The following is a 24,053-nucleotide window of genomic DNA, read 5'->3' on the forward strand; positions in this document are numbered from 1 at the left end:
TCCAGCAGCACTAGGAGTAGCTGGTTCGCCAATCGGGGCCTCTTCGGCGGCCTCGGCAGCAGCAGGAGCGACCTCGGAGGCGACCTCGGTGACTTCGGGGATCGCCTCGGCCGCATCACCCCTCTCGACCCCTGCTCCCGGTTGGAGCAGGTTCACGTCAAAATCCGGGAGGAGCCGCCGCAATTGATTGCGGAAATTCCGGAAGCCTTGGATTAGCCCATTCACGCCCTCCTCTGCTAGGAGGTCGTGAAACTCCTCCGACTCGCGGAAGAGCCTCACCGCATTCTGAGCTTGCTCCCGGGCCTCGAGCTCCCGAGCCTCATGATATGCGGCCTTCCGCTCGAGGTTATTCAATCCCCGCTCGAGCTTTAAGTGGCGAAGGCGGGCGTTCTCCACCTCCTGCTCGCGGGAGGCCAGCGCCAGCTCGGCGGCAGCCAGACGAGCTTCCGCGGCGCGCAGTTCGGACCTCGCCAACGTATGCGCGCCCTTTTCTTCGTCGAGCTCGGCGGTGAGAGCTCGAACCCTTTCCTCGGATGCTCCTACTTTTTCCTGGAGCACCTGACGTTCGGCCTCGGAGGCCTGGTACCTCGCCTCGGCGGCCAGGTACCTCGCCTGGGCCTCGTCATACCCACGCTGATACCTCCGGGCCCGCTCCCGATAGTCGTGGGTGATGTGCATCAGCATCTCCGTCTCGTGCAAATGCTGTAAAAGAGACGAAAAGAAAGACATAAGGCGCTGCGAGTAAAAATTTTACAAATTACACAGATGAAAAATTTTACATACCCGGACGGCGTTGCAGCGGGTAGAGTCCATGAAAGCATTGTAGCTCATGGACTGTATCAGGGCCCGGTCGGCCGGGAGCAGCGCGACCCGAAAAACTTCGCGCGCCACTCGAGGGTTTTCGAGGGCTGAATCGCCCTCGAACACCGACCAGTTGAGTGCCAGAGGCACTCGCTCCTCCGAGCCCGATGGGCCCGGAGGGCCAGCATCGGCTGGCCTAGGCAGAGCCGACCCCGAGGCTCCCTGACTACCCCCCGGCTCGGAGCTAGGGGGCTGGGGTCGGGCAAGCGGCCGATCTGGCTGCCACACGACTGGAGCAGGACGCGCAAGCGCGGGACCTGCGGAACTCTTCTCCTGATCGGCAACTGGAGCGTCCTGCCGACCAGGAATTTGCGCCAAGGGCGTCGGGCATGGGAGCGCCGCCGAAGCTCCCCGGAAGCCCGAGCCCCTGGAATCCGCGCCCTCCCCCCGACCAGCCTCAGAGTGCGAAGGGCGAGAAGGACCCGCCTCGGCCACTGCTGTCGCCGGGGTCGCTGAGGTCGCCGAGACTTTCTGCTTCTTCCTCGGCTCGGCGGGCTCGCCCGAGAGCTCGGCGGCCCTCTTCTGGAAGCGAGCATAGAGGACTTCGCTTTTCGTCACCATCTTTGCGATATCTGCAAAGGCAAAAAGGATTAGAACATTAGAACAGTAAGGAAATAAATACACTTTGTAATTACCCTTACCGTGGGGACGCGCCGAGCTCAAGCCCACGTTTACCAAAGCGTCCTCACATATGAGGCCGTTCAGTAAGATGCCGTCCCCGAGGCTGCGGATGGCGTCGAGGATCCCCTGCTCACGTGCAGAAAGTCTGGGGGGTTTGTTGATGGACTTGAGCTGAGCCGGTCCCCACCTGGGGTCAAACTTCCAGGACTGTGCAGAACCAAGGAAGAAGAATTTCTCCTTCCAGCCATGAATGGATGAGGGGGCACCATGAAAAAGTGGCCGACCCGCCCGAAGGGCGATATACAGCCACTCTCCGTCTCCCGGATTCGACTTAAAGATAAAAAGTCGCCGGAAAACATTGACAGAGGTCGGAATCCCCTGCAGTAAGCACAGCGATAGGAAACCGACCACTGTCCTCCAGGCGTTCGGAGTGAGTTGCGCCGGAACCAACTGGCACACCGTCAGCAACTCATTCACGAAGCCGTGGAGAGGAAATCGGAGGTTGGCCCAGAGCGATTCCAGATGCACTCCGACCCGGCCTACCGGAGGATCGACTATCCGATCCCTTCGCCTGGCGGGCTCCAAGCGGAACCCGTGAAGAGGGAAAAACCACTCTTCGGTCATTTCGACCTCCAGGACGCTCATGGTAGATACAACCTCACTGGGAAGAGAACCCATTGAGAGAAAGGGATTAAGAAAGAAAAAAGGACGACCTGGGGAAGACGCCGGAGAAAAGAACTTCGGGCTGTGAAAAGCTGGGGGAAGAAAAGCTAGAAGCAGAAGGCAATAGGAAGGGGACGGAGGGCCAGGGGAGAGTTTATATAAACCTCCCCAACGGCCCCGATCGGCAAAAGAAAAGCCGCACCCCGTTGAGATGACCACACGTGTCGGTCCAAAAGACAGAACGACGCATTTAATTAGGGCTAACGCTTCGAACGCCGAAGCGCCCCATCGGATCGTGCGGCCCCATCATGAGCCCACGGCGCGAGGACGCCTCGCAAAAGGTGTCCCAATAATGAGGATTTTCGGAAAAGAAGAGACGCCGCCTATTAAAGGCATCTCGAAGCGTCCGATAATTCAAAATGCGCAATAAATTAAAATTTTCGGAATTCGTAACGGCCCAACTAAAGCTACTTCCCGCGCTCCAGCTGGTAGCCAACTGGAACTTGGAAGTCGGGGGGTAGTGTTGGGGGAAAAACCCCAAGTCATACCGCCACGGAGGCGCTCGGCCAAAAAGCGCCGACCGAAAAGGCGCTCGGCCAAAGAGTGCCGACCAAAGAGCACCAACCAGAGGGGTGCTCGGCTGGAGAGCGCCGATCCGAAAAGATGCTCGGCCCAAGAGAGCCTACCAGAGGACGCCGACCAGAAAAGCGCTCGATTAGAAGGCGCTGACCAGAGAGGAAAGAGCGCGAAATAAAGGCGCTCGGCTAGAAGGCGCTCGACCAAAGGGCGCCGACCAGAAGCATTAGAAGCAACCCCGCCACAGGGCGCCCCATTGGGCGACCAGCTCGGCTCGGCACCCCTGCCGAGCCGATTGCCTTGACCAAATGTTCAACTCCTGCCTAACCCCCTGAGGGACCTGACAACTCCACTACAACCTGCCGCTATCTCCAAGCCGTCAAGGCATAAGATCTCCGCAGGTATTTGGCACGACCTGCCATTAATGCATGAGACCCCCTCAAGTCTCCGATGCGCTCAGTCATTTAATGAACACGGCTCAAGACGATCTCCGGATCACTGAACCATCAAAGCGTATGGCTCTCCCTGATCGCCGGTTCATTCGGTAATAAATGCGCTTACCATCCATGGACCTTGGGCCTACCACGGCCGGCGGTTCAACCACTCCAACAGGTCCGATCGACCGTGACAACTCCCTGGTTCCGGTCTGAGTCGGCCTTATTTTCCACTACGCCATTAATGGGCCAAATCGTGCCCAATTATTACAAAAGAGAACAAACTCCCTGTCACCTCCCGGGCAACATAAAATCCCTCTATAAAAGGGACCCGGGGAGGAAAAAACTAGGAGGGGAAGACAAGTAAACAGCACAGACACAATTAAGCACAATATCCTTTTCATCTTCTTCACCCTCTGGCTTGCTCTTTCCACATATTTGCCCCCTCTGACTTAAGCATCGGAGGGCCGGCGCCGGGGAGCCCGGCCACCGGCTTTTTTGCAGGACGGGACAGGACAGGACGCACTCTCCTCTCCGCTCTCTCACACCCCCCAGGAGGGCACAGGAGGACGCAGCCGGCCGGCGCACCGCCGTCCGCCCTCCCCGCGGCGGAGCTCCTCCTTCCCCGGCTTCGCGGCGGCCCCCGAGTCCAATTTCCAGCAACAAAGTTTATTAAACTCGTGGCCACGTGGTTATTTGTGTAATGGAATTTATTTATTAAGAGAAAAGGTGTAAAATCCATGCATGTGATAATTATCCAGATTCAAACTTTTGTAAAATGCCAATTAAATTAAATTTTTTTATTGATGAGCAAAAAAAATTTATTAGCGAAACAAGCCTCAGTTTGCATGGGGCACTTTCATATCATCTGAATAATGTTTACTTTTGTACTCAAAACTAAAATTTTAAGTTTCGGCACAATGGGATTATGGGGGTGTCCGGGTTATTTGGTCTTATTTCTATAAAAAAATGAGAGCGGGATGAAGCTCCATAACTCAATTATGAAAAAAATTTAAACCATGCTCAAATCAGCAAGGGGACTGTGACTTGAGAATTTTTTTTTTCCAAGTGCAAATTGGTAGCCGCGCGTTCGCGCCAAAACAGTGGCTTGCATATCGGCTGTAAAAGGGAAGGCGGGAAGTTCACTTCCTGCAAAGGCGGCGGCCCCTCCAACCCAAAAGCCCACCTCCCCTCTTTCAATCCTCATACGCGTATAATCCCCTGCTCTTCTCGCCTCTCCAGCTCCGACGTCTGGGCCCAATAGCGTAAATTGTCCAGGGTTAGGTTAGAGGGCTCAACTATACGGTACATAATTAGGGTTCCTGATCGATGCTCGCCCGATGGGGAACAAGGCCACGGACGAGCAGATCGCCGTCGTCCGCTCCGTGGTTGGCCGGGATTTCTCGGACATTGACATAATCCGCGCCCTTCACATGGCCAACAACGATGTCGCTGCGGCCATCAACATCATCTTCGACACCCCGCACATCCGCCTCACCGGCGAACCCACCGCCTCCGCTACCACTACCGCCGCCGCCGCCCGAAAGAAAAGCCTCACTCCCCCCGTGGCTCCAGATCGCAAAGGGCTCGTTCGGAGCACCAACATGGATCTGGCTGTGGACCGGAATCCCGACAATGGCGCGGTGCGGCCATCCGGACCTGCTACCTCCAGGGCATCGGACAGCGACTGGTGGCTCGTCGGAAGCTCCGAGCTTGCTGGGCTGTCCACCTGCAAGGGGAGGCGGCTCAAGGCTGGCGACAGGGTCACCTTCTCCTTCCCTTCCGCAAATACCTCGACTTCTTCTTCTTCAACCGCAAGATTTCCTGGCCGAGGGCGGTCCCCGGCTTCTTGTTCTGAGATCGTGCGGTTCTCCACTCACGAACACGGAGAGGTCACTGCTCCTCTTGCTCTTTTTATCTCTTCGAGTCCTTCATACGTCTGCTATCTTGAGATCTTCCTTTTCCACCTCCCTTGACTGCATCCTGGGTGTTTGTAGATTGGTCGCATCCCAAACGAGTGGGCTCGTTGCCTTTTGCCTCTTGTGAGGGCGAATAAGATCAGGATCGAAGGTAGCTGTAAGTCTGCTCCAGATGCCCTTGGCATCATGGACACTATTCTCTTGTCAGTCAGGTATCACTTACACAATCGCACCTTATATACAGATCTTGTTCACAAATTCTATCGGGGTCCTTGCCCGCCGTTCTTGGAGTCTTCTCGTTTATACATATAAATACATTTTTCTTTCTTTCTTTTTGTTGTTGTTTATCGTTATTTTTCATCATGCTTTCCTTTTGTATGAACGTGTTCTTCAGTGTATACATCAACAGTTCGATGTTCCGCAAGCACCATCAGACATCAGTGAAGCCTAGTCGTCCTGCCTCCGAGGAGTCTACAGTTCATGCACTTCCAAACCTGTTTAGATTGCTCGGGCTTACTCCTTTCAAGAAGGTGCTTTGCAGTGTTACAACTTCATTGCATGTGGCCCTGCTATCTAATTGTTCTCAAAGTGTTCTTCTATGCACTTGCTGCTGCTATTATTTGACCTCCGAACAAGTGCCTCTTGAAGCTCATCAAAGCTTCTTTCATTTTTTTAAAAAGCATTTTAGTTGGCCCACAACTAATGCTTCCATCCATGATGCTGGAAGACACTATTGTGTCTTAGATAGGGTCACTTGCTCTCTCTTAGATAGGGTCACTTCATTGCTTTGAGTACTCTGTTTAGCATTCGCGTGGTTGAAGTACGGTAATTCTAGCTGTTGTTTACCATGCTTTGCTATTGCTTCCATGACTGAAAAAATATCCCTGTGAAGGTCATGGATTCAAGTCTAGGGGTAAAAGGAAGGGGGAGGTTAAAAAAATGCATGGAGGTAGTGAAAAAAAATAATTTCCACTTTGGGGAAATTGGGCCTTATTGGATGAGACTCTTATTTTAATAAAAGTGAGATCAAATCAGACAGCTTAAGTACACGGGAGGAGGCTTGCCCCTCTGTTTATGATTATGTTGCTTATATTGTAGCTTAACTGCATTATTTTTATTATGTTCATTATACAAAATTATCACTGTGTTTATTTTCCTCTTTTTTTTTATATCTTTAAAACATAAACAGGCTGAGATCACTCCAGAGGACCTTTACGCTAGGAAACGGCCCATGGCCTCCAAGGTAAATGCCAAATTCACTGTTTGTGTCCCATTTGTTTCTTGCTAGACTTTTGCTCATGATGATGCTTGAACAGGACAGCTCTGGAGTGCTTTCAGCAGTGTTACCTTCAGAAAAATGTAGAAAAGTATCTAGCAGTGGAAGTAAAATAGAAAATGATCAGGAGATTATTTCAGATCCTGATTTGGATAATATTGTCGGAATCTCAGACAGCTCCCTGTTAGAGGTACCTATATATGTTTGAACCTTTGGTTGTGAGACATCTGACTTCATATTATCTATGTATTTGTGATGTTTTATCTCTCCCTTCTATCTCATTTTTCAGGAAATGGTGCCACCAGAAACTCTGCAATGCGAGCTACGTCCTTACCAAAAACAGGCTCTCCACTGGATGGTGCAGATTGAGAAAGGAAGATGCTTTGAGGAGGCAGCAACAACTCTTCACCCATGTTGGGATGCGTACCGCCTTGTGGATAAGTATGATTAATATGTATGCCTTTGCTTACCTTGATGAAATTCAAAATCATAAGCTGACTATCTATTTTTTGTTTGTAGGAGAGGACTTGTTGTTTACTTGAATGCATTTTCGGGTGATGCTACTATTGAATTTCCTAGCACCCTCAAAATTGCGAGAGGAGGGGTATTAATCTATATTGACCGTGAAAAATAGTTTCTAATCTTTCAGTTAATTGTATATTGACTCAGTTATGCAATTTAAGATGCTGGCAGATGCAATGGGACTAGGAAAGACAATTATGACAATAGCTCTTCTTCTTGCCCATCCTAATAAAGGGTGCTCACCCACTTCTCCCGCAAGTCAGGCCTCTCATGAAGCTAATGAAATGAGCCACATGTCTGATCAATCTCCAAATGATTCGAAGAAACTAACAGGCATTTCTGGCTTCAGCAAGCTGTTGAAACATAAGGCCACACTTGTAGGTGGCGGTAGTCTAATTGTTTGTCCTATGACATTGCTTGGCCAATGGAAGGTAAACCAGCTGATTACTTGATTTTTGGTTGTTCTATATGGTATTTCTTATACTGTGCTTACAGTAAAGTCTGTTGATTGTAACTTGCCCGGAAAAGTTATTGCATGAAGACATGCTGCTTACTTTATATGCAATTGCTGAGAAGCGAACAATTTGTTTCTGTTGAATGCCAGGCTGAGATTGAAGCGCATGTTCAGCCAGCTGCTCTCACTGTTTATGTTCACTATGGACAAAGCAGGCCGAAGGATGCAAAATATCTAGCACAGAGTGATGTTGTCCTGACCACCTATGGTGTGTTAGCATCAGAATTTTCTGCTGAGGTAATTTGCGAATTTCTTATATTGGAATTTCTTTTATTGTGCATGTCTTGCAGATTTTACATTTGCTCATACTGACTCTGGGCTCCACCTCAATTCACTTCTCTCTACTTGTAGAATGCTGAAGATAATGGTGGGCTTTACTCTGTCCAGTGGTTCAGGATTGTGCTTGATGAAGCACATACTATAAAATCATCTAAAAGCCAAATTTCAATGGCCGCTGCTGCTCTCACTGCTGATCGGCGGTGGTGTCTCACAGGCACACCTATTCAGGTGAATAATATTTAGAGCTATAATATTTTAGTACATGGCTGTTGTTCTGCTTTTTTGTTTTAAAAGGCTTGGTCCCCTATATCTGTAGATGTGTCTAACTTGAAACTTGGTAATTTATACTTCATTTATACTAAAGTTGCTCGTTACTGATTTCTAGCTTTTGTGGCAGAACAACCTGGAGGATATATACAGTCTTCTTCGGTTTTTGAAAGTAGAGCCTTGGGGAAACTGGGGGCTGTAAGTCTGGCTATTGTTGGCATTGATACTTTGAGTATTAGCATATGTTTCTTTGCATAATGAAGTGCTATAAGGTTTTGTTGGCAACTGGTATTTTTTGCTTTCACCTGTAGTCATGGTTGCAGTTTAATTTCATGCATTGTTTTTATCATCCTTGGCTGCAAATATTTTTGGTTGGTTATTCATGGCTCAGCTTCTTACAGTTTTGTTTATAATGATTCTCAAGTTGTTTAAAATACCATATTTTAAAGAAAAATGTTGTTTTGTACTGGGAACTCAATGTCCATACCCACGCAATATATTGAAGGAAGTGTTGAGTTCGATGCACGAAGAGTCACACTGAATGCATGCAGTACCGCGGTTACTTGTAACAGCTCATTGTGCACAAACCCATTCAAAGAATGAGGGAGTACATTGTTGAAGGATGACACACTAGTACAATGTTTGGTTCATGTAATGAGCCTTGAGGTGGAATAGGAATTTTAGCTTTGAGCCCATTGCAAAGTTTCATTTGAAAAAAAAAAGATGTAATGGACTTGTGATTCTTTTGGATTCACCATTCACTAATAGACAAATTTCCACTCTTAAATGGGAGGAAGGGTTTCATTTTGCATGGTAATGGGAATGAATAGTCCTTTATATAAACTAATTGGAAGCATTTATGGTATTAACCAAGAATAAGTGGTGTGTTTAGTATGAGAAAATTGGTGGCATTCATGTTTTGAAATGAGAATAAATGATTTGATTAATTTATGAATTATAGAAATGTTTATTAGTTTAACAGTGAAAATGTTAAATAGTGACCATTATTTGTGTAATAGTTGTTACTTAAAATATTAAAAGACTTGAAGAACAATTATTATAGTCAATTCTAAATTTGGTTCTGATATTAGAAATTAGATAAATTAGATATTAGAAATGGTAATGCCAATTCTCTATCATGCTTTTTTTTTAAATTTTTTTTTGCTTCCAAACAATGTAATGGGAATGATGATTAGAAATGGTGATATTTGCATAATTAGCTAAATTTGATATTAGAAATGGTAATGCCAATTCTTTATCATGCTTTTTTTTTTGAAAAAAAAATTGCTTCCAAACAGTGTAATAGGAATGATGATTCTGATACCGTATCTTCAATTCCCATTTCTTTTTCCATTCAAATTCTTTTTGATGCCTGCACATCAAATGCAGCATAGGCATGTTAATGTATGTGCTATAAGATGTACTACCTCTAACATATTCCAAATAATTCAGGTTGCAAAACACCAAGTTTTTGCCTTGAGAATGATTGTCTAATGTATGGAACTAGATGCCTTAATGGTATAAAAATGATGAATGAGGAATTTTTTATGAAACCTTAAGGATATCTTGCAATAAAGGTGAATAGATAGATGTTGAAGTGAGGTTGAACTATTTTGAGAGGCCTTGAGTTGCTACGCTTATGACCATGTTGGATGATGAAGTTGTTGCTAGGTAATGACCTTGCAAAACCTAGATTTTTTTTTTTATTTGCATGGGCCATGGGATGAGTTGGGTAAAGGGTTAATTAGTAGTGAATAAGGTCAAGGATGCAACGGATGATGAAATTCACAAATGTAGAGCACTCCAAGGTCGGTACCAATGCGTACAAACCATAACGTACCATAACAGTACTGAACCGATGCACGGTATAGGCGTATGCTGAACTGACCTCTATACTAGATGTATTGACACTATACCATGATAGTATCAGTACAGGGTTTGGTACCGAGATGGCGATCCTTGCCCCAAGTTTTGGATGTTGTGTTAAGGGTAGAATTTCTAGCTTAATTAGCAATTAAAAAATGAGTCACATGATCATACTATCTTCCGAGTATGCTAGGATGAAAAATAGATAATTATATTATGTGCATGAGTCAGTTGAAAGTACATGGGCGAGACATGATTTTTGAACTTTGAGCTGGAGAAACCTAGAGTCCCAAAAAGACCTCTAGTAAAAGGTCTAGGGTTAGGGTTGCTTTCTTTGTTGGTTGAATTTGCCACTAGGTGAAATTAGACCTTCGGCTCTTGATTGCTGCATGATTACCTACTAGCAACTAGGTCGGCTTCAAAAAGGGCTAGGGCTGCTTTGTTTGTGGTTGAATTTGCCACTATACGAAATCAGACCTTTGTCTCTCTATTGCTGCTTGATTACCTATGTTGCTTGCATTAAGCTTGCTTTGCATTCGGTTCTGTACCAAATCATAGCAAAGCACAGATGTGGTAGCAATTTTTGAAAGCTGCCCGTTAGCTTAGTAGTAGAGAGACTTGTCAAGTTCCGCTCTTTCCACTTCATCCTTCCAGCCTATACATCTTGCTTTGATGGCTGTCATTGCAATTGTTGGAATTGGTGGGTCGCTTGTTTGATTGGAAGGACTGCCTCTTTTCTCTCTTCTCTTAGTTTGACTAATCATGGAGCAACAATCTGCTTTATGAACCACCACTGTTGACAAGTCTCTTTAACGAAATAGAAAAGGTCACCAAGTGTTCGAGCATGAGCTTCATCCGGAGCTTGACCAGGGGATGATTGAGTGCGCAAGAAAGGAATTAAAGCAGAAACCAAACCGATCCACCAATCAAACTAGTGAAAAGCACTCTACATTTTCACTTGGGTTGAAGGCCTAAAAAGTGAAAAAAAAGTTTTGACGGGACTGAAAGCACCAAGTTGGAAAGAAAGGAGCAAGTGTCATGTGCAAGTGTGGCTTTCAAGCTTGTCTTCCTATTGCCTCAAGCCTAGAGACTTGAAGTGCTTCGGACGAGAGGTGCTTGCAAGCTGGACATTGCGGCAGCTTGCTTGCTAGGCCACGAACTAGTGCTGGTAAATCCTTAGTCCAAAATGGAAGGAACTAGAGAAATAAAAATGTAGGTTGGCTATATTGAGGATAATAGAAGCATCATCAAGAGAAACTAGGTCCAACCAGGCTTATTGATTCGATAAGAGTTAGTCAAAGAAAGTTGATCTTTATGCATTTGTGTGATGGGAAAAAGTAGTCATTAGAATTAAATGGAGTCAAATCCAATATGTGTTTCATATGTTTGCTAGGCAATGGCTCTGGGTCCTTCTAAACTTAAATGAAGGAAGAACTTTAAATAGTGGTGGCTAAAAAGGCAAACTGGTTGTATTGAGTCAAATAAAGGCTTAAGGTACTTATATCAGGATCAAAATGGCTTGAGGAAATTTGTTTAGTAACTTTAGTTTGCTGATAAATGTTCATGGGCGATGAATCTGATTAAATGATGGTCAAGATGATGATAAATTACCAATTTCTAGCTGGATATGACTGATAATCGTCCAGGAAGATACAATGCACAATGAAAACAAATTTGTGAATTCTAAACTGAAATGGGTTTCATAGGTACTGGGATGATAAAAGGTGAAAGATTGTAAATTCCTAAAAGCTTCTACAAGGATCTTTAGGTTGCTTAGATAAACAAGAACGAGCTTGTGCAGGCATTCTTGTGAAGGGCATTAGTTTGTTGGTAGGTAAGAGTGGCTGAGAAAAAAACTGATTGCAGCTGCTGTTTTCTTTGTGGCAAATGGAAACAGGAAAAAAAAGAGATTTGCTGTATTCTGAAATCCTACAATTAGATTTGAGATGCTAGTGACAATTTCTATAGTCTTAAAGATTTGTTGGTCTTGGACAATTTCTCCATGTGACAGCGAACATTTTTTTTTTTTGACTTAGTAGCGCTCCAACAAGGTTGTTTAATGAAGTTGTGGCAACAAGGAACTTCTTGTTGAGTGATTGCAATTGTTGGTCCTATCTTCCATTGTTTGATTTTGGTGCTTGTGTTATAAATCATTGTTTTGTATTCCTTGTTGGATAATTTATGATTCTTATTTGGTTTCTTGTGTTCTGAAGGTGGCATAAACTCATACAAAGGCCATACGAGGAAGGTGATGAACGTGGATTAAAGCTGGTGCAGTCCATCTTAAAGCCAATAATGTTAAGGAGAACGAAGTCCAGCACAGATAGAGATGGCAGGTGAGCCAGCATGCATAATATTTGGGCCTCATCTCAATTTATTGCTGAAGTGTTGTTTCTTCCTTGTATCATTTGTTGCAGGCCAATCCTTGTTCTTCCTCCGGCAAATGTTGAAGTACTTTATTGCGAGATGTCAGCAGCCGAGAAGGACTTCTATGAGGCTCTGTTTAGAAGATCAAAGGTATATATTTGTTGTATGCTTTGAATGCCCAATGGTGCACTTCTATTTTACAGATAAGTCACATGGTATTTTGAAGTTTTCTTCAGGTAAAGTTTGATCAGTTTGTTGAGCAAGGGCGTGTTCTTCACAATTATGCTTCAATATTGGAGCTGCTTTTACGCCTTCGTCAATGTTGTGATCATCCATTCCTTGTAATGAGGTTAGCTTCTAAGGTTGTTATCAGATTCGTTAATGTCTACAATTTTGATAGTGTGCTCCTGAGAATTTTCCCATCCACAATTATTTCTTGTATGCAGGTGCTGTCATCAATATTGTTCTCGTGGTCATCATACTTAACCAATCTAGAATTACCATTACACATGTTCCTAATTGACTTATTTCGAGTCTTGAATGAAGTACATGGTCATGGAACTTGTCAACTTTTCACTGTAATGCTGATGACCTATTCCTTATAAAATATGATGAATCAACACATGATCGCTACCTGAAACAAGAAGACATGTCAGACCCTTGAAATTTTATATAGCAGAATGTAGTTACTTTTTAGGAAAGATAATTATGAATGATACATTGGAATACTTTTTTCATTCTAGAAAGTGCTAGTCACTTCCCTTCATTTACACTTCTGCTAATATTTTTGTTTATAAATTATTTTTAATTCATATGATTGAAATGTCCTTTATATGGTTGAGTCCTTGAATCTTGATCATCATGCCTTTTCTTATTCTGATTTTCCATTGCCTATCTGAATCTGACTCACATTTCTGTGTGACCATGTCCATGGAAAATGATCACTATGGATGTGAACTCTGTACAGCCTCAAAACTATGTCTTTAGTTCTTGTAGGATATAATTTTCAGTTCGCTGAAAGAACACTAATTTCATAAATTGGTTATGTTGGTTGGATGTTGCGTTTAATACAGTATATGGAGTTTTCACCAATTTTAATCTTGATTCCGAACTTGTTATTTGTAGTTTAAATGCTTGTTTACTTGCTACCTTTAACATAATTTGAAAGAAAAAAATGGGTTTAGAAGGGAGATTTTTCTTGCACACAAAGCCTTTTGGAGTTATCCCTCTTCACCGCCCAACATTTTGATCTGTATAACTAAACCAGCCCTATAGCTGTCTTGTGAAATTCATTTATGTGCTGGATATATTAAACTAGTAACACTCTTGACATGAATCCCCACTTTACTGTTGAAACCCTAGGCCATCTATCCTACATTTTTTAGTAAATGAATTGGAAATCTCTCATTTCTGAACTTTAATTACAGTTCCAACTTGTAAATATTTACATAATTTTCCGATTTGATGTACACTATTTTGGTCCAACTAATTTTAAAACATGTAAACAATTGTAGATTCATCATCCAATGCTATTATTATTTGCAAGTGACATGAGCCAATGGATGTGTTTCCTCCATATGCAATAGGTGCAACTTTATCAAATTGAAAAAGTCTATGTAAGATAAATGATGGTAACATTTTATTTGGTGCTTGAGGATGTCCACATTTGGAGGGTCTAACTTAAAATTTGAGATATAGGATGCGTTACAAAATTTTGAAGAAGAAAAATAGATTGTGCTTTAATATATGATACATTGTAGCTGAGCATGGCAGATGCCAGATGTTGATTCGTACTAGTATGTATGGTTGTTCAGGTTAATTATTGTTGATGCACATGCACTTTTGTTCGCATTATGCTATTAAGGACTTTATTAATTCAATAACGTCAGATAGATTCTTTTGTCATCTAATGTCATTCTAACGGAGTATCTTATCTGCGTCATTTTTCCACTCTCTTATCAATTTTATGCTAGGTGAGTTTTGCTATAGTTTTTCTGCTTTTTTAATTGCACACTCCCTCCCCCCCACCAAAAAAAAAAAAGGAAAAAGAAAAAAAAACAATATCTATTGATTCTCTGCATGAGCATTGTATCTGATTATTTATGTTAACCAACCATACAGATTGTTTCATCTGTTTTATATGTACAACTGGTTGGGGTCTGTTTGGTTTTCATTTTGGAAATCTAATTTCTTAGATCTTTTATTTAAGGGTTTGTTTGGTATTGATCTCGTTTTTCATTTCTGTTGTTAAAAATCCAAGAAGAAAGAGAACTAGATTGAACAATATGTATGATTAAACTCCTTTTTTCTCAAAATCATTTGTAAGATCTTTAGAGTTTCTGGAAGCGAAGATTTATGCTTTCCAAAAAAGAGTGAAAATAAAAGCAACTGATAGCGGAAATCTTCTGTAAGTGTCATCTTCAACATCAATATCCATGTGGTATATCAGTATTCTGTAGATAAACAATAACAGAAAAGCAACAACGAGGCTAAACATGCCCTAGAATAGTCTATTACAATTGGTGACTGAAGCTGTGCTTTTGCCAGTCGAGGTGATACGCAAGAATACTCCAATCTCAACAAACTTGCAAAGCGGTTCCTTAAAGGTGGTAAGGATGCTGATAGCAGAGATTCTGGTGCTGTCCCTTCAAGGGCATACATTAAAGAGGTAGTGGAAGAGTTGCGTAAAGGCGAAGAAGGAGAGTGTCCAATTTGCCTAGAAGCTTTTGAAGATGCAGTACTAACACCATGTGCTCACCGTTTATGCCGAGAATGCCTCTTGGCTAGCTGGCGGAGCACCACGAGTGGTCTATGTCCTGTTTGTAGGTATCTTCCAGTTTCACTTTTTGTTTATTTTCTCAGGTATTGTTTGAGCTTGTACTTGCTTATCATGAACTTATTGCATAGTGCAATTTTGTATCTGTTGTCTTACAGGAAGTCCATGAATAGGCAGGATCTTATAACTGCTCCAACTGATAATCGATTCCAAATAGATATTGAGAAGAATTGGGTAGAATCCTCCAAAGTTTCAGTTCTTCTTCGGGAACTGGAAAACCTTCGCAGTCTTGGTGCCAAAAGCATTGTTTTTAGCCAGTGGACTGCTTTTTTGGATCTTCTCCAGATCCCTCTTTCTCGGTAATAATATTTGCTTCATGATGATGTTACTTTTGGAATGGTAGAATAGGGTGATATTTGGAAATGAAGGTTACACACAGTTAGGGAAAGACATGTAAAAGCCCCAATTGAGTGTTTGTAGCAGCAAATGAATAAATCAAAACAATATGCTGGAAATAAAGGAATTTATAGAGTCAAAACCATTATGTGTTCAATGGTTGATTTGAGATCTGTTCTTCCCAAACATAGTTTGTTTTATTGTGTTTAGTCAAAAACCCCTCATGTCTCTTTCTTACCTAATATCATTCACTTGCATCTTATATGTAAAGTTCAGCATGTAGATTCATGTCTTGCAGCATGAAATCTCTTAAAAATATCTGACATTCTGAAATGTCAAATTATATATATATATATATATATATATATATATATATATATATATATATATATATATATATATATATATATATATATATTGTATGTATGTCAACTCCTCTGGTAGTTATGAAAACCTACTTTAGTCATCTGGCCAAGTACTTCGTTGATAGTTTTCTTTAAACCAGTTACTGCCATGTTCTAGGCATGAGAAGTTATGAGCTCATGATTCTAAATCATGATATGTTGTAGTTATAGCTTAATAAGTAATAGATGTATTAAAACTTCACCACGTGATTGGTGTTGTGGCTCGAAGATCTTGTTCACATGACATGCTCCATACATTTTTGCAATTGGTTGAATACTAATGTGATCGCCACTCAATTTGCACCATAAAATTATGATTTTGTTTTTCATTTTCTGGTTCCAGATGTAATCTCACATTTGTTCGATTGGATGGGACCTTAAATCAGCAGCAACGGGAAAAAGTAATAAACAACTTTTCAGAGGATGAGAACATATTGGTCTGTAATTTGTCAAACCCTTATCCCATGAGGTTTCCTGATTTAAAGCATTGTATGCTGCATTATGTGTATCTTGACTTAAAACTTTATGTATCCCAGGTATTACTTATGTCATTAAAGGCTGGTGGTGTTGGAATAAACCTTACTGCAGCATCTAATGCCTTTCTCATGGTATGTGAGTTTTCTGGAATTTTTTTGGCAGATCTGGAGTACTAAGGAAAATCTGCTTGCTGTAGTTAATTGTATCATCTCTTTCTTGGTCAAGGACAAGGATTTGCTTGCATATAATTTGATCTACTTGTATTTCCTTTCAGAGACAGAGACTTGAATGTTAATAGGAGTACCATTTTCAGATTTCAACTCTTCAGAAAGAGACTGCATCATATTTGAAATAGAAACATTTATGTGAACCTTTTTACATTTTCATGGGAAGGTTTGAAGTGTTTAAATAACTATACAGATTTGAGAAGTCACCAGACAACAATATTTCCAATCATACTTCTTTTGATTGTTTTGGATTGACCTTAAGCAAATACTCCAGCTTAAATAATGTATCCGATGGGTACCTCACTAGGGGCACCTCATTTGTTTATGCCCAATCGTAATTGCCCAGCCATCTTACCTCTGCACGAGCCACAAGTTCTTACTATTGAGCTCTGCAAGCACAATGGCTTTGTGATCAAACTTGCATACATCAAATCAATGCACAGTTAAATAGAAGAATGACAATTTTCCTGTAACTTTTGATGTTGCAAATATGACCACAATGACATTATCGAACCTATAATTGGAATGACAGTTATAATCTTGCGTAGCACTTTAGCCTATCATGTCTTTGGTAATCACCTCAAATATGCTGGTTGCTTCTCCTACTTCATGCATATTAATGGACCATGTCTAGGATATTTTGTTGATACTGGTGCCTAAAGTTTCTATGACAGTGTTAGAGAATGTCTCCATTTCCATGCTATCACATGATTACATGGTTGGATTTCATCTAATGAAAACTTAATTTCCCAGGAACGAAGTCATAGACCATATGTTATCAGATCCTCTCTCTTAAAGGGCTCGTTTGGTTCGCGGGAAAAGAAGGGGGGAAAGTGTGGTCAACGGGAAAGTAATGAGATGCCTCTTGTTTGGTTGGAGTTTTCAAAGGAGAGAGAAGGGAAAGTTGTATTCCCATGGGAATGTGATTCCCACATTTCATGGGAAAGTCTTTCCCATGAGAAACATGGGAAAGTTACTTTCCCATGAGGCGGGAATCACTTCATTTTTACTTTTTCCCAAAAAGTCCCTTCAGTATTAAAGAAGCATTAAAGAGGCATTAAAAACCTAATTTTTATTAAGGGCATAATAGGAATTATATATAACTTTCCTAGGAAAGTGGATGGCCAACCAAACATAAGCACCTTGGAAATTTGTCACTTTCCCATGGTCAACCAAACATGCCAAAAATACTTTCCTAGGCATCCTCTTCCTAGGAATTTGTTTCCCAGGAATCATATTCCTAGGAAGGAAAATGCTTCCCGCGAACCAAACGAGCCCAAAATGGTTCCATCTATGTCTCGATTCCAATCCAGAATTGTAGGCAACATTTTGACCAATATCTATATCAATTCATGTAAATAATGGTCGTTGGAGAGAATTGTGTTAGATGTGATATTGTTGGCTTTTTAACAACAAAACATGAAATATAAATGTGATCAAAACATTTCCTAGCTACCTTCCAGTGGGAATCGCAAGTAGTAGTGAAGCCAAAGCATGTTATAATGGTAACAGCTGATGAGAATTTCTATCTGCATTGTTGAGTCATTTATAGTTTTGACATGAATACCATTGAGTTATTTGTAGTTTTGACGTGAGTACTTTGCCCATCTATTTTCCTTTTAGGATCCCTGGTGGAACCCAGCTGTTGAGGAACAGGCTGTGATGCGCATTCATCGTATTGGTCAAACTAAGAATGTATTTATCAAAAGATTCATTGTAAAGGTAATATATTCTTAACCCTTTCTGTTTTGTTTTCTGAAAGCATCCTTCCAGGTAATTGAATGCCTTCTTTATCTCGTTGTTTTACTATTTACGGGATTCAATCAGGCTTATCTGAGTATAGGGGTAGCAATCGGGTCGGGTCAGACATAAACAGGTCGGGTCAGATACAAATCGGGTCAGAAAATTATAAACCTGAACCTGACCTGTTTATTAAACAGGTCAGAAATTACAACCTGAACCTGACCTGTTTATTAAACAGGTAACCCGACCCGACCCGTTTAACCTGTTTAATAAACAGGTAACCTGTTTGCCCAACCCAACCCGACCTGTTTAACCTGTTTAGCCCAACCCATCCTAACCCGATCTGTTTAACCTGTTTACCTGACCCGACCCGACCTGTTTAACATGTTTGCAGTAATTAAGAAAATTAGTTGAAAAAAAGATTGCTTGCCCCTTTTTGTTTCCTTTAGGCTTTAATTTTTGTTTTCTTTAGGATTTAATCTGTTTCCTTTAGCAAAGTATATCTCTGAACAATATGCATGGTTACCAACATAGATATAGGACTGCCTGCATCTTAAACTTTCTTATGAACTTTCATGTTCTTTTTGTTCACTTTTTCTTGGCATACCAAAAGCACTAGAATAAATTAGCTCTAGCATGCAACAGAATGTTAAACATGTGCAGACATTAGACATTGCAAATGTTTGGAAGTGATAATCTGCAGAGTTGAGTTAATAACTGCAGCTTAAATAAAAGGAGAACATCATTGCAGCAAAGTGCAAAAGAGTGCACATATGACACAAGGTTTGAAACCTTTTACATATATCTGTAATTCTGTATAGGAATTTTCATAAGTCAAACCATGTAGCAACATCATGGTCTGAGAGATAATAATAAGAATGGCCACGAAGCAGTAGTGCCTCCAAATTATCTTCATCTTGTTTAAGTATGTATCCAGTCTCTGAAATAGCACTTGAGTAGTCTTTCAATGTTAACAACAATTTCACCTTGAGAATTTTTGCCTGCAAAGGACACGCTTCACTGAAGTAAGGTTGCAGCTTATTGGTACAATCTCTATCTAATTTAACAAGCACAGACAAACATCAGTAATCCATAAATGGTACCCGTAAGCATCCTGGAGAAAAGACAAGGACAATTTTGTCAATATAATCCAAAGCTTTTGAAAATCATGAAAGGCATCTGAGATACATGAGAGGTTAGTGAAGCAACAAATGTAAATCATGAAAGGCATCTGAGATACATGAGAGGTTAGTGAAGCAGCAAATATAAATCATAAGATTTAGAGGCACAGAAAGTGCTGAAACAACAATATGCAGTAGAGACCCATGCAACACAGTTTAGTTTGCTTTATGAGCAGAAGCAACTCACATAATATGATAGAAGAAAGAAATGTAGTGGACCAGTAATATACAGAACCTACCCCAGTGACACTAGCACATAGCATGTAATCCACACCAGAATCTTAGAAACAAAGTGACCAAACATAACAAGTTAAACTGATTTGACCGAGGGACACAAATGGCATAACAAACAAACAGCATAACAAGCCTAAATTACAACAGTATAACCACAATGAATCAAGAACACAACAAAGATAAAAAATAAAAACAACAAGACACAACAATAACTAAGGCGACACTTATCCATAAAATTGAGATGGTCTCTGTTAATGCAATAAGGAGCAATCCTTCAGCAACATCTATGCATGGAAGAGGTCCAAAAGACAGAAAAAGGAAAGATTTCACAGAGGGAATTACTACTATAATATTATCTGCAAGACACAGAGAATAAACCAGAGGCCAAACTTAAGAACTTTCTCAGGGGAAAAAGGAGCCAAATTTAACAACAACCAACAAAACCAACCTCCACAAATACAAGTTTCAAAGACCACGCATGTTGAAGAAAAATCGACCAGCAACCACAAGGCGGTATGGAATTTCATTGATCTCTGCTCTCAAGGAATAAACAAAGCAGTACTTCAAATCAAACAACAGATAATGTTCTCACATAGTTGATAGGTCAGCTAAAGGATTTAGTGCTATCCTTGGGGTAGCAGTATGCTCAAGAAAATACCGTATGACACTTAAATAATTTCAAATGGAAATTAAAACCCCGTCTTGTGCTCATGCTACCAAATCTCTGAAAATTCCAAACAGCGCCAGGCAAAAAGCACACCTTTTACCAAATTAGTATTACAGTGTAGACATTCACAAACATGAGGTAGATGATAAGCTTATTTAAGATCCAAGTAAATAGACTTGCTTTCGGCAATGAGAGAGATCCAGCTAATTCCAGGAGCTTCCACCTGAAAGCCAGCAAATATATTTATTAATTTAATAAAAAGAAGTCGATGAATAGGATCAGCATTTTTTTTAAAAAAAACAGTATCTTGGTCATTTTATCAAGTTGTCAAAAAAAAAGAAGCAAATAGTCGATCTTCTTAAATCCTTCCTGAATGCTACTACGTTGGAGATTGAAATCAAATGTATGGATTTTAAACCCGGGTAAAAAAATAAGTAACATTGCAATATTGCATATAAAAAGAGAGAGAAAGAAAATCGAAGATTTAACTCCGGAAAATGGATGGATGAAATCACCTCTCCTATCCAAGAAACGGTTCTCAACTCTGTTTTCTGGGCTGATCCGCCGTCCGATCTGACGATCATAGGGTTCCAAGCTCTCACTCCACCGAAGAAAGAAGCCGGAATCGGAGAACACCGAGGACCAGAAGAGCAACAACTTCACAAAGAGGAAAAAAGGTAACGAAGCTCTCACTTCATCGGAAGAACTGCTGATCCAAAAGAAAATCTTCAGAACCTTGTGAATAAAAATATAAATCAAGTGAGAAATCCTTGCAAAACTTGCTTAACCTAGATCGATTGAAACCAAAAACAAAAGAAAAGGAAAATAAAAAATTGGGGCAGCAGCGAAATTATGAGAACATTAAAATACTAACTACGGCGATCTTCCCCTCCTAACCGCGGCAATCTTCGTCTTCCCCTCCTCTCAGACTCGGGGCGATCTTCTTCCCCTCCTAACTGCGGCGATCTTCCCCTCCTCTCAGACTCGCGTGCTCGGTGCTTCCAACTCCAAGCTCTCACATGACACGGCCGCATGGCTGCACAGCGCACGGGGAATAGAAAAGGGTTAGGGACCTAGGGTTTGTGAGGACTCCTAGTGATTATAAACCACCTGATCTTAGATGGACGGCAGCAGCTCAATTACAATCTAAACGGGTTAAACGGGTCAAGACATTTCAAACCCGTATCCGACCTAATTAATAAACAGGTTAAACGGGTCAACCTGTTTACGACCCGAACCTGTTTAGGCCAGACCCGAACCTGTTTATGGCGGGTCGAACGCAGGTCGGGTTGGCGGGTCGGGTCATACTTTGCCACCCCTATCTGAGTATCATTGCAGTTAGCACTTAGCTGTTTGTAAAATTGATTCTAATTGTGATAAATGGTGGTTGTTATCATATATTTTTTCACTGTGTGCACATGTGTAGTGTGTTTATTTAGAGGATTTTGGCCTGTTGAATGTGTAAACAGTGTAATCGTATAGGCCATTTTCACTCTATGGTGGATTAGTTACAATACAGCAACCATCAGATGTGCGTTTATGTGTTAACAAACCTTGAATCACCTTCTGGACTTTCTCCTTACTGTTTGAGAGACCTTGTTTGTGAATTGCTCTCAATTTTATTTTTCCAAATCTCTGTGCAAAATTGCTATAACTAACCATTACTAACATGTCAGTGAAACTTAATGACCTAATTGTCATCATCTGCATTGGAAAGTTCTCATATCTAACCAGAACATAAAGCTTTTGTTTGCTTCCATAATGCTCCTTCAAATTGCTGTCTCAGGTGCCAATTTTGAAGAGATGCCTGGGGTTTCATCATTCTGGTTACCTTTTACCTTTTTTTTAGAAAAAAGAAATTCAAGGCTCTCATCACCTACTCCTGCTCTATTATAGAGTTCCAACATCAGCTGCTTGCTTCCTGTCCTCTGCACCTGTTCTGTTGAACCAAACCAACACTCTTTTGTTTGATTCTTATTTATGTTACAAATTGTAAATGCATCTTAGTTGATTGTTCCATTTTGTATTCTTTTTTCAAACAGTTCGAAAGTTGAATCTGAGTTTGCTTGGGCTCATCAATCATGCTGCATCCCTTCATTCATTTCTCTAGAGCTTTTATGTGCACTTTTCTTGTTGCCTTTATATCCCTGTACTTGGAGTCTTCAAGAGTTTCTTGCTTCCCATTTCTTTGGGATTCTGTAACTTGTTTTTGCTGACGTAGTTCATGAAATAAAGATTATTTATGTTGTCAAGTTTATAGGATGCAAGGATTCACCTTTTTTTTTCAATGTTATAAATCTACTATCTTATGTCCTTTCTCTTTTGTGCCTTTATCTCAAGCATTTCACTTCAAATTATTTGCCAGAGGCAATTGCTCTAATATGCTATCTTGCTATTGCAAATTGGAATGCATCTATTCTGCCACTCAGCTGGTAATTCCTCTACTTCAGCATATCTACAGATGGTGGTGGTTTTCATTTCTAGTTCTAGGGCACCCGTCAAAACCCATACGGCCCCCAGAGAGGCATGAGAGTTCCTTTTTAGTCCAAGACATGTTTGCATTAGTTTATGGGGGAACCACTAAGCATTTCATGTAGCCCTTGTTTATTCTTGTTCATCCTATCCTGTATTGACTGCTGCCTGTAGCTTATGCTGTGAAAAACCTTAAAAGTTTCACTCTCATTGTGAATCTTGGCCTTTATACATTCATTAGACTTGCAGCACCTTTTGTATCTGCTTGACGTATTTGAAGGTCTTGATCATCCCTGAGCTGACTGCCAAGCATACTATTTTTGTATTGGCATTTTTTAGGGAACAGTGGAGGAAAGAATGGAAGCTGTGCAGGCACGAAAACAAAGGCTGATCTCTGGGGCCCTAACCGATCAGGAAGTTCGCACTGCACGCATAGAAGAACTGAAAATGCTCTTCACTTAGAAGTTCAGAAGGAGATATTACCATCCTTCAGCATCTGAACATATTGTAGATGCTGAGCTGTTGTTTCTTTGATGGGTTCATAACTGCAGTACTGGTATACAGCGATTGGTCATCAGGCAAGCTTGTGTGCAAGCTTTGTTGATAGATAGATATTGATGGGTGGTGGAGGCTAATGTGCGGGCTCCATAGCATCAGCATCCTGATTTTCTCAATCAGTTTAGTTGTTAGTGCTGTATGTGTTGCCTCCAGTCTTCTGCTTCCGGATTCCGCCATTGCCAACATGCATGGGCAAAGCACTGTGGCAGCCATTTGGTTTTGTAAAAAGCGCGAAATATCTGTGAAAGCTTTAGGCAAGTTTTGTATTATGAAATGCTTTTCCAAACACTTACAGGCAGGTTCCAGAGCCCCTGTAAACATGAATGACATCAATGGGGACAATTGGGTTGCAACTCCCTTGTTGCCAATTTACATGAACCGAGTAATTTGATAGAAATGGAAGTGGGCCAATACAATATCCTTTTAGTTGCTGAGACTTGAAATTGATATGGATGTTGGATGTATATGAAGCATATCTCTGTGCGAGTGCTTGTCTGATATTGGTGGTATATGAAAAAGTTTGATGGGGATTATTTTGTTGTTTGGTTGACCCCACAATAAGAATTTGGAGACAGGAATGGCTGGCGAAGGTGATTACATAGTAAAACGTCTCATGCTGGTAATCACGCAGAGCGGCCGACTTCGACTGTGGTGGTAGGCACAACAGGTGCATATGAACGAAAGGACGAGTTACATTTGTGAGTACCACCGCATCCTGCTACCATCCACATTTTTCCTTTTGGAGGAGCCCGT

The 24,053-nt window shown here is 41.6% G+C and overlaps 1 protein-coding gene and 2 long non-coding RNA genes across 6 annotated transcripts; 1 reads left to right on the forward strand and 2 right to left on the reverse strand.

Moving 5' to 3' along the window:
• Window positions 1-4,274: 4,274 nt before the first annotated feature.
• On the forward strand, window positions 4,275-23,734 carry LOC120103925 (DNA repair protein RAD5A-like). Of its 4 annotated transcripts, XR_005513578.1 has the most exons (21): window positions 4,276-5,047; window positions 5,153-5,286; window positions 5,469-5,604; window positions 6,264-6,317; window positions 6,391-6,540; window positions 6,640-6,791; window positions 6,870-6,954; window positions 7,034-7,303; window positions 7,477-7,623; window positions 7,738-7,893; window positions 8,063-8,130; window positions 12,012-12,134; window positions 12,216-12,315; window positions 12,402-12,514; window positions 14,713-14,991; window positions 15,100-15,300; window positions 16,085-16,178; window positions 16,278-16,349; window positions 18,069-18,167; window positions 22,636-22,702; window positions 23,082-23,734. XR_005513578.1 is itself a non-coding variant. In XM_039130672.1 (20 exons), exons 1-20 carry the CDS (start codon window positions 4,496-4,498, stop codon window positions 23,202-23,204), a joined length of 3,108 nt encoding a protein of 1,035 aa, XP_038986600.1. In that variant the 5' UTR covers window positions 4,278-4,495; the 3' UTR covers window positions 23,205-23,734. The 4 variants fall into 4 exon arrangements, 3 of the variants coding, with proteins under 3 accessions (XP_038986602.1, XP_038986600.1, XP_038986601.1); XM_039130672.1 differs by lacking the exon at window positions 22,636-22,702 and having other exon boundaries at window positions 4,278-5,047; XM_039130673.1 differs by lacking the exon at window positions 22,636-22,702 and having other exon boundaries at window positions 4,278-5,047; window positions 5,484-5,604.
• On the reverse strand, window positions 18,907-19,405 carry LOC120112100. The gene is made up of 2 exons (XR_005513579.1): window positions 19,292-19,405; window positions 18,907-19,189 (listed from the first exon to the last, which is right to left on the reverse strand). It is a non-coding gene; the product is annotated as an uncharacterized LOC120112100 (long non-coding RNA).
• LOC120112101 lies at window positions 20,363-21,105 on the reverse strand. Its single transcript, XR_005513580.1, has 2 exons — window positions 20,786-21,105; window positions 20,363-20,493 (listed from the first exon to the last, which is right to left on the reverse strand). It is a non-coding gene; the product is annotated as an uncharacterized LOC120112101 (long non-coding RNA).
• Window positions 23,735-24,053: the final 319 nt, after the last annotated feature.

Source organism: Phoenix dactylifera, chromosome 10, assembly GCF_009389715.1.
Source record: "Phoenix dactylifera cultivar Barhee BC4 chromosome 10, palm_55x_up_171113_PBpolish2nd_filt_p, whole genome shotgun sequence".
Classification (NCBI taxonomy): domain Eukaryota; kingdom Viridiplantae; phylum Streptophyta; class Magnoliopsida; order Arecales; family Arecaceae; genus Phoenix; species Phoenix dactylifera.

Excerpts from the sequence above, each read along its gene's own strand:
- LOC120103925 (XM_039130672.1), top strand. The coding sequence starts at position 4,496 with ATGGGGAACAAGGCCACGGACGAGCAGATCGCCGTCGTCCGCTCCGTG. Across the intron at positions 6,318-6,390 it reads AACGGCCCATGGCCTCCAAG|GACAGCTCTGGAGTGCTTTC; the intron begins GTAAATGCCAAA and ends ATGCTTGAACAG. Across the intron at positions 6,541-6,639 it reads CAGACAGCTCCCTGTTAGAG|GAAATGGTGCCACCAGAAAC; the intron begins GTACCTATATAT and ends CTCATTTTTCAG.